The sequence below is a fragment of the Lineus longissimus genome, chromosome 19 (assembly GCF_910592395.1).
Source record: "Lineus longissimus chromosome 19, tnLinLong1.2, whole genome shotgun sequence".
In the NCBI taxonomy this organism is placed as follows: Eukaryota; Metazoa; Nemertea; class Pilidiophora; order Heteronemertea; family Lineidae; genus Lineus; species Lineus longissimus.
The window spans coordinates 11603372-11618110 of record NC_088326.1 but is presented as its reverse complement, the minus strand read 5'-3'; the positions used below and the strand labels follow the sequence as shown (position 1 = coordinate 11618110).

The 14739-nt window shown below is 41.4% G+C and overlaps 1 protein-coding gene across 1 annotated transcript; it reads right to left on the bottom strand.

Annotated features, from left to right (window-relative positions):
• Positions 1-9069: 9069 nt before the first annotated feature.
• On the bottom strand, positions 9070-12184 carry LOC135503085 (uncharacterized). The gene is made up of 2 exons (XM_064796413.1): positions 12079-12184; positions 9070-11446 (listed from the first exon to the last, which is right to left on the bottom strand). Exon 2 carries the CDS (start codon positions 11325-11327, stop codon positions 9624-9626), a length of 1704 nt encoding a protein of 567 aa, XP_064652483.1. The 5' UTR covers positions 11328-11446; positions 12079-12184; the 3' UTR covers positions 9070-9623.
• Between the last annotated feature and the right edge of the window lie 2555 nt (positions 12185-14739).

The window sequence follows — 14739 nt, the reverse complement described above, 5'->3', positions numbered from 1 at the left end:
TTGGTATAATATAGCTTTAGTCTTATTTTAGGTCGTTGTCACTCTATGACCTAGGCAATCTGACTACATAATTTCCCTCCAGCCAATATATTCAGTAGTTTGAACCCCCCTCACGCGGTGGGCAGTATTGGTCAAGTGTGGGGGTGACGACGCAAGAAGGATTGTGTTACACTTGCACCGGCAAGGAACCTCGCCATCGCCATTTGGTCTACTTATGGGTGAGGAACGGGGCCGTGTCCATTACGTCCCGAGTGTAGGTATCAGAAGTGAAGGGAAATCACCACGGCATCATGATCTATATACATGTAGCAGCTACGTATCGCACCTGTTCCTCGCTTATAAATGCGTGGTCACAACCCATCTCGTTTGGAAGAAGGCGCAGGCATCCCTTGTTAAGAGTTAACCAGTGTACATAGCGGTCCAGGGGAGTCCGCGTCTGAAGCGAGTTTGATCAATGGGTTGACTATAGCTACGCCATTTTACATACCATAAGCAGTGTACAAAGCTGATACCAGGCGAAGTAATACACCGTGATATTGGTACTTCTTGCTCAGCTTCAGCTAATGGAGCATTTATTAATTATCGATTGAATGGTCAATGGTGAGGCGTGCTCACTAGTCAGTCAGTATGGATCCTCCATGGAGATGCCGACTTATCGGCGGTGAATATCAGTCCTATAGTAATATGAATGTACGCACAGCGACGGTGAATCGGCATGTCCATGGACTTCGGGATGCTATTTATCATATTTCGCACTGGCAAACGTCATTCCGTCTATTACGCAGATTGGTCCTCTCCTGGTACATCCGACATTACCATTCTGAACCATCAGAGTTAATCGGTCCGTAACAGAGTCCGTAACACCACCACCACCACCACCACCAACACCAACAACACCATCAACACCACCACCAACACCACCACCACCACCAACACCACCACCACCAACACCACCACCACCACCAACACCAACACCACCACCAACACCAACACCACCAACAACAACACCACCAACACCAACAACAACAACAATGATAGGTATTGGTATTGGATCAGGATAGTACAAGGGTGAAAGAACAGTTTAGTTGGTGTGAACTACTCATTTCTTCCGGTATTATATGGGTGAGTTAAGCTGTTAGAAAATGAAAGTGTGCCGATCAGGGAGATCTGATCATATCGGGGCAGTGGCAAGAAGCTACCAATGAAAAAGTGCAAAATGTGAAAGAACTGTGGGACCTGAAAATAATATTAATGATAATAATAAAGATAATGATAATGATGATAATAATTTTATTCAACCTCCATATTATAAGAGAATTAAAAGTACATGATACAATTAGTTTTGGCTGCCATTGCACGTGTATTGCATGTATGATGTACACAAATCCATGCGGCAAGAATACTCGAACAAAATGCCGTAAATGTGGCGATTTACTAAAGATTTTGGAGTCCGCTGTAATGTCACCCTGTTTAACATTACTAAATGGAATATTCATTCCCATTTTTGAGCCGATTAAAACTGTTAAAGGGACAAAATCATCGTCTGCACGCACAAACCTGATCACACAGCTATTTTCTATACGCCACTAAAATAGTGCGCATAAAACCCCTCAAAATCACTTTGTTTTAGGAAGAATTTTTTCAAACAAACACTTGAAATGCTAAATGACAACCTTTTTTGAATTTTTGGAATAAAAAAATTCACAAAAAGGCTTGTAGTTTAGTGGATGAGGGAATTCACCACATTCAGATTGCAATGGCGGCCAATGAGGAACCCGCAGAACTAAAAATCCAGATGGCAGCACCAGTACTGAAAGGTACACTTCCCGTGCATTTTCCTTAAAATTTAGTTTTGTTGATTTTCTCCCTAAAACTCATCAAAATAGAATTAAGGATCAATAAAACATTATTTTTGGTGCTATTTCCCCATGTAGAGAAATAAAGGGATGAAATATTCAATAATCATTGACCCGGGAAATGGCTTTTCTCATTACAACCATGGCCCAGCGAATATATTTTTCACATCTAAAAATCCGCCATCTTGGTTTGGTAATAAGCATGGAGGAATCTCCATGTGACGTCATTAGTCGATTTTGTTCTATTTTAAGCCATGCACTCCACGTGCGTTTGTTGACATTAACCTAGATGCTTGTCTTGGCAACTTGCATTAAATTTTACTGTAGTGTCATGGTAACTGAAGCAAAACAAAGGCTTGGCACCAGTAGAAAAGCATTCATTCCTACTCTTTTAGATAGGAGAGGGTTTAGTAAATTTTCCCTGAAATGTTAAGATGAAAAAGACAAAGGCAAATTGAAGAGTTTGCTTCAATTTTGGGGCTCCTTCTTAGTCTTTCAAGGAATAGATGTGAAAAAAATATTCGCCATGGCCCACTTTTCTGCAGGGCCCCCTATTGGCAGGTTTTTTTGCAGGTTCCTCATTCAAGCAGGGATGGAACAACATCGATAAATATTTCCGGTCATGCGCAAGGAGGTTGCATCACTTATGGGCATGGCCAAAAGCGGCTTATTGCTTTAGCTTCCATTCCATGATAATAAAAATACTCTATATATTAAAACCACAACTGGTAAAAGTCTCTTTATGTCTACCAGTACCACCGCCTTAATCGCCAGATGGAATCTCCTTATTTTTCGTATGCATGTAGATCAATCCTCATCAAATTTTACATGTGTCATTCTACAACATTCCAAAACAAATGCCTGAGAAAAAATGACTTCTGTGCAGCATACCCGCAAATCGTCACTCGCGCATTGATATGGCCCTCTCAAATACGAGTTCCAAACAGAACAGCGAGACCACATTTTCCAAAATATATTGTCAAAAAGTATAATTCTGTGATTAAAAGTATCATCCTGAGATTGAGAATTAATTCCACTTTCAGCCATCATTCGCATATTTTAATATGCGACCATCAACACAGCAACATCGTTTGTGGGCGGTGAAAGCGAATAAATTTATAAATCCCGCCGTCCACCATCTAGACCAATACTTCGTCCCCAAAAGGGACGTCCACTAGGGACGTCCCTTAGGATGTTAGGGGACTTAACGAAAAATATGGGTTGATATGGTTAAGTCAGGGGCTGGGGTGGGCAGATATTATTTTTGTTCTCTGCCCACCCCGGACCCCGACTTAACCATATTAACTTATTAGCTTTAGTGTGATCATGAAGTTGGGCATGGCAGTGAAAGGTGGGGTTTCGGCCAACATTTCTAAAATGTGAATACAGTTGAAATAAGACCACACACCTATCCTGGCTTCAATATGCTCATGCTCCTGGTTTCCTTTAAACGATTCCTGGTCCCTGGGTACGAGTTTACTTGTATAGGGCACCGTTTCAGTCAGATTCACAAAGGAAAACATTATGCCTATTTCTTGCATAAGGAAACATCATGCCTCTTTCCTGCAATAGGAAACACCGTGCCTCCTTCCTGCAATAGGAAACATCATGCCTATTTCTTGCAGAGGAAACATCATGCCTACTTCCTGCAATAGGAAACACCATGCCTATTTCTTGAATAGGAAACATCATGCCTATTTCTTGAAAAGGAAAACACCATGCCTACAATGTACTTCTTGCAATATGAAACGCCATGCCTACTTCTTGCAAAGGAAAACATCTTGCTAGTTTGTTGCATAAGGAAAAGATACCAGCAGCGTATTCTTTCACAAGTAAAACATGATGAAAAGTAGGATATGAATAACAGCCGTGTTACGATTGCCACAATTTTTAGAATATATCTCCTTTTCTTTTATATCAATTTGGATTTTTTTTAACAAATAATCCTGAATGCTCGTCGAGTTCACTGAATCTCGATTGTCTCCTGCACTCAATTCGATCACATTGTCGAATAATGCCTTCAAACCCGACACTCGAATCATGTAACACCTTGTATCACCAATGTTGACAGCTACATCAATCACGTCATCGTTTTCAACAATAATGCCAGTCGGGTAGAGAAACGTTCGGGATGTCCAAAATGGATGCCCAGTCGTTTTTAAAATCGCCTGGTCGATTTTAAAGACATCACTAACGTATACAATGTGCCATTGGTCGATTCTAAGCAAGACAAGATGTGCATTTAGTTCCCTACCCTGGCTGCTACTAATTGAGGTGTGGGCCATGGAAACATAGTAATTCCCTCTGTATTTTTCGAACGGTGTCCCACCTCGTAGCGCTGCGTGGTCCGCAGAATAATTGCCCGTATCTTGGAAGATAAACTCGCATCTCAAAAATTTGTTACATTTTACAACCCGCAATGGAAATAAAGTGTAAACAAAGTGGAGGGTACCATTAAGAACGATCGGAGACCAATTCTTTTCACTACTTCGGAGTTTGAAATTCTTAATTGTTGGCCGAAACAACTTACGTTCTTTGAAATCCCAAACGAAAAACCCAGTTAAATAGAACTTGTTCAACACCATAGAAAACACGACGTAAACCGTATCACCGACTTGGATGAGCCGTGGATCTTCGGGTCCTGAGAATTGTTGTTGTGTGATGGGAGCAGGGATTCCCAAAAGCTTTCCCCTGGTGATTGGTGTAAAGTCACTGTTGTATTTCTGCATGAAGAAAAAGCTATCTTGAAATTTATAAGCGTTCTTTTTTTTCTCCGCTGAACCCTGGTTCAGCCAGACCCTAATGACCACCAAGAGTTCTCCACGGTGCCAAATCGATCCAATCGTCGCCGTTTTCAGCTCCGTTTTGTCAGTTGGTTCAGACAGGAACATTTTGGCGACGTCATGACCCACGTGGTCTGCGAAAGAATGCAACACACAGGTTGTTATTTCATAACTTTTGTCTACGGTTTTCTGCGAGAATATCCTTCCATCAAGTTTATAGGAGATGTGGTGGCTCTCTCGAGCGGTTATTCTGTTCGATCTGTTGTAGTTCCGATGGACAGGGAGCGGCGTTGATATGTTGTGGTTCCGATGGACAGGGAGCGGCGTTGATCTGTTGTAGTTCCGATCGACAGGGAGCGGCGTTGATCTGTTGTAGTTCCGATCGACAGGGAGTGGCCTTTGTCTGGCAGTGATTTCATTCTCTCGATTTAGACGTCGGAACACCCAAAACAGATTTGTAATGAGAAGCAGCAGAGTTGCAGACAAAAAAACAATGCGAGTCTTATTCGGCATCCTTATAAGGAATGGTGGCGTAGATTGATCTGCAATGACTTATATTATGTTATGGGCACCAACCTCCCTGTGTTGACTATCGGAAGAAAGACTATGAGTATCACCACTTAAGTGCAGGGCTGAAAAACAGGAATGTAAGCATGTCTGATTATAAATCCCGGCCAACGCACAGAATGTAAGATTTAATTTTGATAATTCGATTAATATCCTCGCCCTGATTTGAGGCCTCAGGAATCAATATGATTGATTGATTGATTGATTGATTTGTTTTATTCCACCTCAAAGATGAGTATACAATCAAAATACATGTTATATTATATAGTTAATGAACAGAATTACAGAAATAAACAATTATACAGGGTGCAGTAAAATACAGAGATGTGATCCGTGTAGTGCAAAAGATACAAGAAGATCGCCATCTACAACACCTGAAATAAATTATTCATATAAAGCAGAAATGGATTAATTATTCATATGGAGCAAAAGTGAAAAAAAAATGGTATAAATTGTCTGAGGTAGTTCAGAACAACGGTGTTGGAAAGGCTCCAACGAGTTTTGTACAATGAGGTAGCGGACGCGACCATAAAAACCTCCCAGTCTTGAACCGACATATGATACCTAATTTTGTTTGTCATTTTTACAAAATACTGAGGGTGCAATGATATTCATCCTGAGATTGAGAATTAATTCCACTTTCAGCCATCATTCGCATATTTTAATATGCGACCATCAACACAGCAACATCGTTTGTGGGCGGTGAAAGCGAATAAATTTAGAAATCCCGCCGTCCAGCATCTAGACCAATAATTCGTCCCCAAAAAGGGACGTCCACTAGGGACGTCCCTTAGGGGACTTAACGAAAAATATGGGTTGATATGGTTAAGTCGGGGGCTGGGGTGGGCAGATATTTTTTTTTGTTCTCTGCCCACCCCGGACCCCGACTTAACCATATTAACTTATTAGCTTTGGTGTGATCATGAAGTTGGGCATGGCTGTGAAAGGTGGGGTTTCGGCTAACATTTCTAAAATGTGAATACAGTTGAAATAAGACCACACACCTATCCTGGCTTCAATTTGCTCAGGCTCCTGGTTTCCTTTAAATGATTCCTGGTCCCTGGGTACGAGTTTACTTGTATAGGGCACCGTTTCAGTCAGATTCACAAAGGAAAACATTATGCCTATTTCTTGCACAAGAAACATCATGCCTCCTTCCTGCAATAGGAAACACCGTGCCTCCTTCCTGCAATAGGAAACATCATGCCTATTTCTTGCATAGGAAACATCATGCCTACTTCCTGCAATAGGAAACACCATGCCTACAATGTACTTCTTGCAATAGGAAACATCATGCCTACTTCTTGCAAAGGAAAACATCTTGCTAGTTTGTTGCATAAGGAAAAGATACCAGCAGCGTATTCTTTCACAAGTAAAACATGATAAAAAGTAGAATATGAATAACAGCCGTGTTACGATTGCCATCAATTTTTAGAATATATCTCCTTCTTTTCTTTTATATCAATTTGAATTTTTTTCAACAAATAATCCTGAATGCTCGTCGAGTTCACTGAATCTCGATTGTCTCCTGCGCTCAATTCTATCACATTGTCGAATAATGCCTTCAAACCCGACACTCGAATCATGTAACACCTTGTATCACCAATGTTGACAGCTACATCAATCACGTCATCGTTTTCAACAATAATGCCAGTCGGGTAGAGAAACGTTCGGGATGTCCAAAATGGATGCCCAGTCGTTTTTAAAATCGCCTGGTCGATTTTAAAGACATCACTAACGTATACAATGTGCCATTGGTCGATTCTAAGCAAGACAAGATGTGCATTTAGTTCCCTACCCTGGCTGCTACTAATTGAGGTGTGGGCCATGGAAACATAGTAATTCCCTCTGTATTTTTCGAACGGTGTCCCACCTCGTAGCGCTGCGTGGTCCGCAGCATAATTGCCCGTATCTTGGAAGATAAACTCGCATCTCAAAAATTTGTTACATTTTACAACCCGCAATGGAAATAAAGTGTAAACAAAGTGGAGGGTACCATTAAGAACGATCGGAGACCAATTCTTTTCACTACTTCGGAGTTTGAAATTCTTAATTGTTGGCCGAAACAACTTACGTTCTTTGAAATCCCAAACGAAAAACCCAGTTAAAAAGAACTTGTTCAACACCATAGAAAACACGACGTAAACCGTATCACCGACTTGGATGAGCCGTGGATCTTCGGGTCCTGAGAATTGTTGTTGTGTGATGGGAGCAGGGATTCCCAAAAGCTTTCCCCTGGTGATTGGTGTAAAGTCACTGTTGTATTTCTGCATGAAGAAAAAGCTATCTTGAAATTTATAAGCGTTCTTTGTTTTCTCCGCTAAACCCTGGTTCAGCCAGACCCTAATGACCACCAAGAGTTCTCCACGGTGCCAAATCGATCCAATCGTCGCCGTTTTCAGCTCCGTTTTGTCAGTTGGTTCAGACACGAACATTTTGGCGACGTCATGACCCACGTGGTCTGCGAAAGAATGCAACACACAGGTTGTTATTTCATAACTTTTGTCTACGGTTTTCTGCGAGAATATCCTTCCATCAAGTTTATAGGAGATGTGGTGGCTCTCTCGAGCGGTTATTCTGTTCGATCTGTTGTAGTTCCGATGGACAGGGAGCGGCGTTGATATGTTGTGGTTCCGATGGACAGGGAGCGGCGTTGATATGTTGTGGTTCCGATCGACTGGGAGCGGCGTTGATCTGTTGTAGTTCCGATCGACAGGGAGTGGCCTTTGTCTGCCAGTGATTTCATTCTCTCGATTTAGACGTCGGAACACCCAAAACAGATTTGTAATGAGAAGCAGCAGAGTTGCAGACAAAAAAACAATGCGAGTCTTATTCGGCATCCTTATAAGGAATGGTGGCGTAGATTGATCTGCAATGACTTATATTATGTTATGGGCACCAACCTCCCTGTGTTGACTATCGGAAGAAACACTATGAGTATCACCACTTAAGTGCAGGGCTGAAAAACAGGAATGTAAGCATGTCTGATTATAAATCCCGGCCAACGCACAGAATGTAAGATTTAATTTTGATAATTCGATTAATATCCTCGCCCTGATTTGAGGCCTCAGGAATCAATATGATTGATTGATTGATTGATTGATTTGTTTTATTCCACCTCAAAGATGAGTATACAATCAAAATACATGTTATATTATATAGTTAATGAACAGAATTACAGAAATAAACAATTATACAGGGTGCAGTAAAATACAGAGATGTGATCCGTGTAGTGCAAAAGATACAAGAAGATCGCCATCTACAACACCTGAAATAAATTATTCATATAGAGCAGAAATGGATTAATTATTCATATGGAGCAAAAGTGAAAAAAAAATGGTATAAATTGTCTGAGGTAGTTCAGAACAACGGTGTTGGAAAGGCTCCAACGAGTTTTGTACAATGAGGTAGCGGACGCGACCATAAAAACCTCCCAGTCTTGAACCGACATATGATACCTAATTTTGTTTGTCATTTTTACAAAATACTAAGGGTGCAATGATATTCATCCTGAGATTGAGAATTAATTCCACTTTCAGCCATCATTCGCATATTTTAATATGCGACCATCAACACAGCAACATCGTTTGTGGGCGGTGAAAGCGAATAAATTTATAAATCCCGCCGTCAAGCATCTAGACCAATACTTCGTCCCCAAAAAGGGACGTCCACTAGGGACGTCCCTTAGGATGTTAGGGGACTTAACGAAAAATATGGGTTGATATGGTTAAGTCGGGGGCTGGGGTGGGCAGATATTTTTTTTTGTTCTCTGCCCACCCCGGACCCCGACTTATGAATTTGAATGAATTGAAAAACTTATATTGGGCGCCTTTCCGTGGTCCACCACGCTCAAGGCGCCATATTAACTTATTAGCTTTGGTTTGATCATGAAGTTGGGCATGGCTGTGAAAGGTGGGGTTTCGGCCAACATTTCTAAAATGTGAATACAGTTGAAATAAGACCACACACCTATCCTGGCTTCAATTTGCTCAGGCTCCTGGTTTCCTTTAAATGATTTCTGGTCCCTGGGTACGAGTTTACTTGTATAGGGCACCGTTTCAGTCAGATTCACAAAGGAAAACATTATGCCTATTTCTTGCACAAGAAACATCATGCCTTCTTCCTGCAATAGGAAACATCGTGCCTCCTTCCTGCAATAGGAAACATCGTGCCTACTTCCTGCAATAGGAAACATCTTGCCTATTTCTTGCATAGGAAACATCATGCCTATTTCTTGAAAAGGAAAACACCATGCCTACAATGTACTTCTTGCAATAGGAAACATCATGCCTACTTCTCGCAAAGGAAAACATCTTGCTAGTTTGTTGCATAAGGAAAAGATACCAGCAGCGTATTCTTTCACAAGTAAAACATGATAAAAAGTAGAATATGAATAACAGCCGTGTTACGATTGCCATCAATCTTTAGAATATATCTCCTTCTTTTCTTTTATATCAATTTGGATTTTTTTTAACAAATAATCCTGAATGCTCGTCGAGTTCACTGAATCTCGATTGTCTCCTGCGCTCAATTCTATCACATTGTCGAATAATGCCTTCAAACCCGACACTCGAATCATGTAACACCTTGTATCACCAATGTTGACAGCTACATCAATCACGTCATCGTTTTCAACAATAATGCCAGTCGGGTAGAGAAACGTTCGGGATGTCCAAAATGGATGCCCAGTCGTTTTTAAAATCGCCTGGTCGATTTTAAAGACATCACTAACGTATACAATGTGCCATTGGTCGATTCTAAGCAAGACAAGATGTGCATTTAGTTCCCTACCCTGGCTGCTACTAATTGAGGTGTGGGCCATGGAAACATAGTAATTCCCTCTGTATTTTTCGAACGGTGTCCCACCTCGTAGCGCTGCGTGGTCCGCAGAATAATTGCCCGTATCTTGGAAGATAAACTCGCATCTCAAAAATTTGTTACATTTTACAACCCGCAATGGAAATAAAGTGTAAACAAAGTGGAGGGTACCATTAAGAACGATCGGAGACCAGTTCTTTTCACGACTTCGGAGTTTGAAATTCTTAATTGTTGGCCGAAACAACCGTCGTTCTTTGAAATCCCAAACGAAAAACCCAGTTAAAAAGAACTTGTTCAACACCATAGAAAACACGACGTAAACCGTATCACCGACTTGGATGAGCCGTGGATCTTCGGGTCCTGAGAATTCTTGTTGTGTGATGGCAGCAGGGATTCCCAAAAGCTTTCCCCTGGTGATTGGCGTAAAGTCACTGTTGTATTTCTGCATGAAGAAAAAACTATCTTGAAATTTATAAGCGTTCTTTTTTTTCTCCGCTAAACCCTGGTTCAGCCAGACCCTAATGACCACCAAGAGTTCTCCACGGTGCCAAATCGATCCAATCGTCGCCGTTTTCAGCTCCGTTTTGTCAGTTGGTTCAGACAGGAACATTTTGGCGACGTCATGACCCACGTGGTCTGCGAAAGAATGCAACACACAGGTTGTTATTTCATAACTTTTGTCCACGGTTTTCTGCGAGAATATCCTTCCATCAAGTTTATAGGATATGTGGTGGCTCTCTCGAGCGGATATTCTGTTCGATCTGTTGTAGTTCCGATCGACAGGGAGCGGCGTTGATCTGTTGTAGTTCCGATGGACAGGGAGCGGCGTTGATATGTTGTGGTTCCGATGGACAGGGAGTGGCGTTGATCTGTTGTAGTTCCGATCGACAGGGAGTGGCGTTGATCTGTTGTAGTTCCGATTGACAGGGAGTGGCGTTGATCTGTTGTAGTTCCGATCGACAGGGAGCGGCGTTGATCTGCTGTAGTTCCGATCGACAGGGAGCGGCGTTGATCTGCTGTAGTTCCGATGGACAGGGAGTGGCGTTGATCTGTTGTAGTTCCGATCGACAGGGAGCGGCGTTGATCTGTTGTAGTTCCGATGGACAGGGAGCGGCGTTGATCTGTTGTAGTTCCGATCGACAGGGAGTGGCGTTGATCTGTTGTAGTTTCGATCGACAGAGAGTGGCCTTTGTCTGGCAGTGATTTCATTCTCTCGATTTAGATGTAGGATAACCGGAATCAGATTTGTAATGAGAAGCAGCAGAGTTGCAGACAAAAAAACAATGCGAGTCTTATTCGGCATCCTTATAAGGAATGGCGGCGTAGATTGATCTGCAATGACTTATATTATGTTATGGGCACCAACCTCCCTGTGTTGACTATCGGAAGAAAGACTATGAGTATCACCACTTAAGTGCAGGGCTGAAAAACAGGAATGTAGGCATGTCTGATTATAAATCCCGGCCAACGCACAGAATGTATGATTTAATTTTGATAATTTGATTAATATCCTCGCCCTGATTTGAGGCCCCAGGAATGAATATGATTGATTGATTGATTGATTGATTTGTTTTATTCAACCTGAAAGATTATTCATGTAAAGCAAAAGTGAAAAAATAATGATATAACTTGTCTGAGGTAGTTCAGAACAACGGTTTTGGAAGGGCTCCAACGAATTTTGTACAATGAGGTAGCGGACGCGACCATAAAAACCTCCCAGTCTTGAACCGACGTTATGATACCAAATTTTGTTTGTCATTTTTACAAAATACTAAGGGTGAAATGATATTCATTCTGAGATGAGATATTATTTTTGACACGAGCGGAAGATGGAAAAACCTGAATACGACTTATTATACGGTTGTTTTACATGGCGTTTAAAGGACCATTGGAATTATTAAGGGCAATATTACCCAGCTGTCGGCTGCCTTGTCAACTCCTATTCTACATAAGGAGTTTCCATCAACAAATTGCACAAAAAAAGGGAAAGATATTCAAAATCTGACTGAATTATCGCGCTTTTCCGATGTTGACTCCGATTTGACCCGAGTTACCTCTCCATGCATCGACCCTTTCCACGAGGAACGATGCACTAGTAGGGCGTTTCCTGGAGTTAGGATCTACCCTGTGCTGACGGAGATTTTTCCGACGTCACGCGGATGGCGCTTGATTGCAACTGCGATGATATATCATGATATGAAAATAACGTTGGCTGGAAAGGTCTTTCGCGCCAGGACTTGTGCTAAGACAAAACAGAGCTAAAACAAAATTGGAAAAGCATCAAACATGTTTAGAAAAATAGTTTACTGATGAACCAGAGGAAGAACAAACATTTACATACTGCTAAGGAAAGAAAACGAAATCACTCTCCTCTTTGTTTAGTTGTAGTCATTGTCCGATAACCATTCCATATTATGATCACCGCTTTTATATCATTTACCGCAAGACAGATCGATAACCTCATGTTGTTGTCTCCAGTCACAAAGGCTGTCAACCGGCGTGGACTTGATATATCGGTCACAGGAAGGACCTCTTGTCTGATAACAGAGCCATTCCACAGCAGGGCCCGGTTGTTAGAAAGTATGTTAGCTTGTAACATTATGTTGTTTCATGTACATCAATGAACATGTAACAACATGTCAGCATGGCGTTATGAGCTATACATGCTTTCTAACAACCGGACGATGCCTCAACAAAATGATAAATAGGGAAAGTCCTACAGAGGTTTTGGTTCAGCAAATGACTTAGAAAATCGGGACTGAACGAACATGTCCGTAATGCGGAGATGCCTGCCTGGCAGAGGTGTCCGCAAGGGGAGGTTCTACTGTTCCAAGGGGAGCATGTCCAGCCAAGGCACTGATTTGAAATGATTTTGAAATCAAATCATCATGAGAGCCATTTTGTTTCTACCTGTTGCTAGGGATGGAGTAGTCCATTATATAGCCTCGATACGCTACGCTGTACATCGAGCCTGTGAGCTCAAAAAAGCCAGGAATTCCAGCCCAAACGCATTTAAGCTTAAACCATGGTGAAAAACAGGAAAACCCCTCGGTGTAAAAATAGTTTGACGTCACAAGGCTAGCCAACCAATCAGGCCATTGTTTCGTCAACCAATCATTTTCGCCATAGCCACCTCGCACTTCGTCCCGTTTGGGGACGCAGTATTGACCGAGGGAGTAGAAAAACGCGCAATTTGTTGATGAAAAATGCATGTAGAATAGGAGGTGACTGGGCAGCCAACAGCTGTATATTGCCCGTAATGATGCCAATGGTTGTTTGTCATCGCCAACGCTCATCGCGTCAGATCTTTTGTCATTGACTTGAGGTTGGGGTTCACATACAACCAGCACTTTTGAGAAGCGGCGATCCCTTGATCTACTTGCGATGTTTCCCAAAATGTTGTCAGTGTGTACAGAGCTTAAACCTAAACTTACATTTGGTGCGTATTTACGCAATTGGAAATTTTCAAATTCATGATAAATAAAGTTTCAAACCTAGGTATTGTGTAGGCCTTCCAGAATGCCTGATCCAGTCATGTCCCGACGCGGATATCTATCTTGGAACTATAAATCTATAGTTTACTGCTCAAGATTACTCCGACTTTGATTATCATTAAAAATACCTACCTTAAATGAATCAGTACGTCCTGTTCCACCGATTTGATCAACTTATTCATTCCGCCCAAAACCACTCCAGAAACGGTCAGCTTGCGATTATCATGACTGTGCATGATATGCGATTATCATGACTGTGCATGATATCGACATATAGGGCGCATATCATACACAAAGCCGGCATTTATTAGGAGCTGTCATGCGATGGATACTCGAACAAAATGCCGTAAATGTGGCGATTTGCTAAAGATTTTGGAGTCCGCTGTAATGTCACCCTGTTTAACATTACTAAATGGAATATTCATTCCCATTTTTGAGCCGATTAAAACTGTTAAAGGGACAAAATCATCGTCTGCACGCACAAACCTGATCACACAGCTATTTTCTATACGCCACTAAAATAGTACGCATAAAACCCCTCAAAATCACATTGTTTTTAGGAAGAATTACTTGAAATGCTATATGACAACCTTTTTTGAATTTTTGGAATAAAAAAATTCACAAAAAGGCTTGTAGTTTCGTGGATAAGGGAATTCACCACATTCAGATTCCAATGGCGGCCAATGAGGAACCCGCAGAACTTAAAATCTAGATGGCAGCACCAGTACTGAAAGGTACACTTCCCGTGCGTTTTCCATTAGAATTTAGTTTTGTTGATTTTCTCCCTAAAACTCATCAAAATAGAATTAAGGATCAATAAAACATTATTTTTGGTACTTTTTCCCCATGCAGAGAAATTAAGGGATGAAATATTCAATAATCATTGACCCGGGAAATGGCTTTTCTCATTACAACCATGGCCCAGCGAATATATTTTTCACATCTAAAAAATTCGCCATCTTGGATTGGTAATAAGCATGGAGGAATCTCCATGTGACGTCATTAGTCGATTTTGTTCTATTTTAAGCCATGCACTCCACGTGCGTTTGTTGACATTAACCTAGATGCTTGTCTTGGCAACTTGCATTAAATTTTACTGTAGTATCATGGTAACTGAAGCAAAACAAAGGCTTGGCACCAGTAGAAAAGCATTCATTCCTACTCTTTTAGAGGATAGGAGAGGGTTTAGTAAATTTTCCCTGAAATGTTAAGATGAAAAAG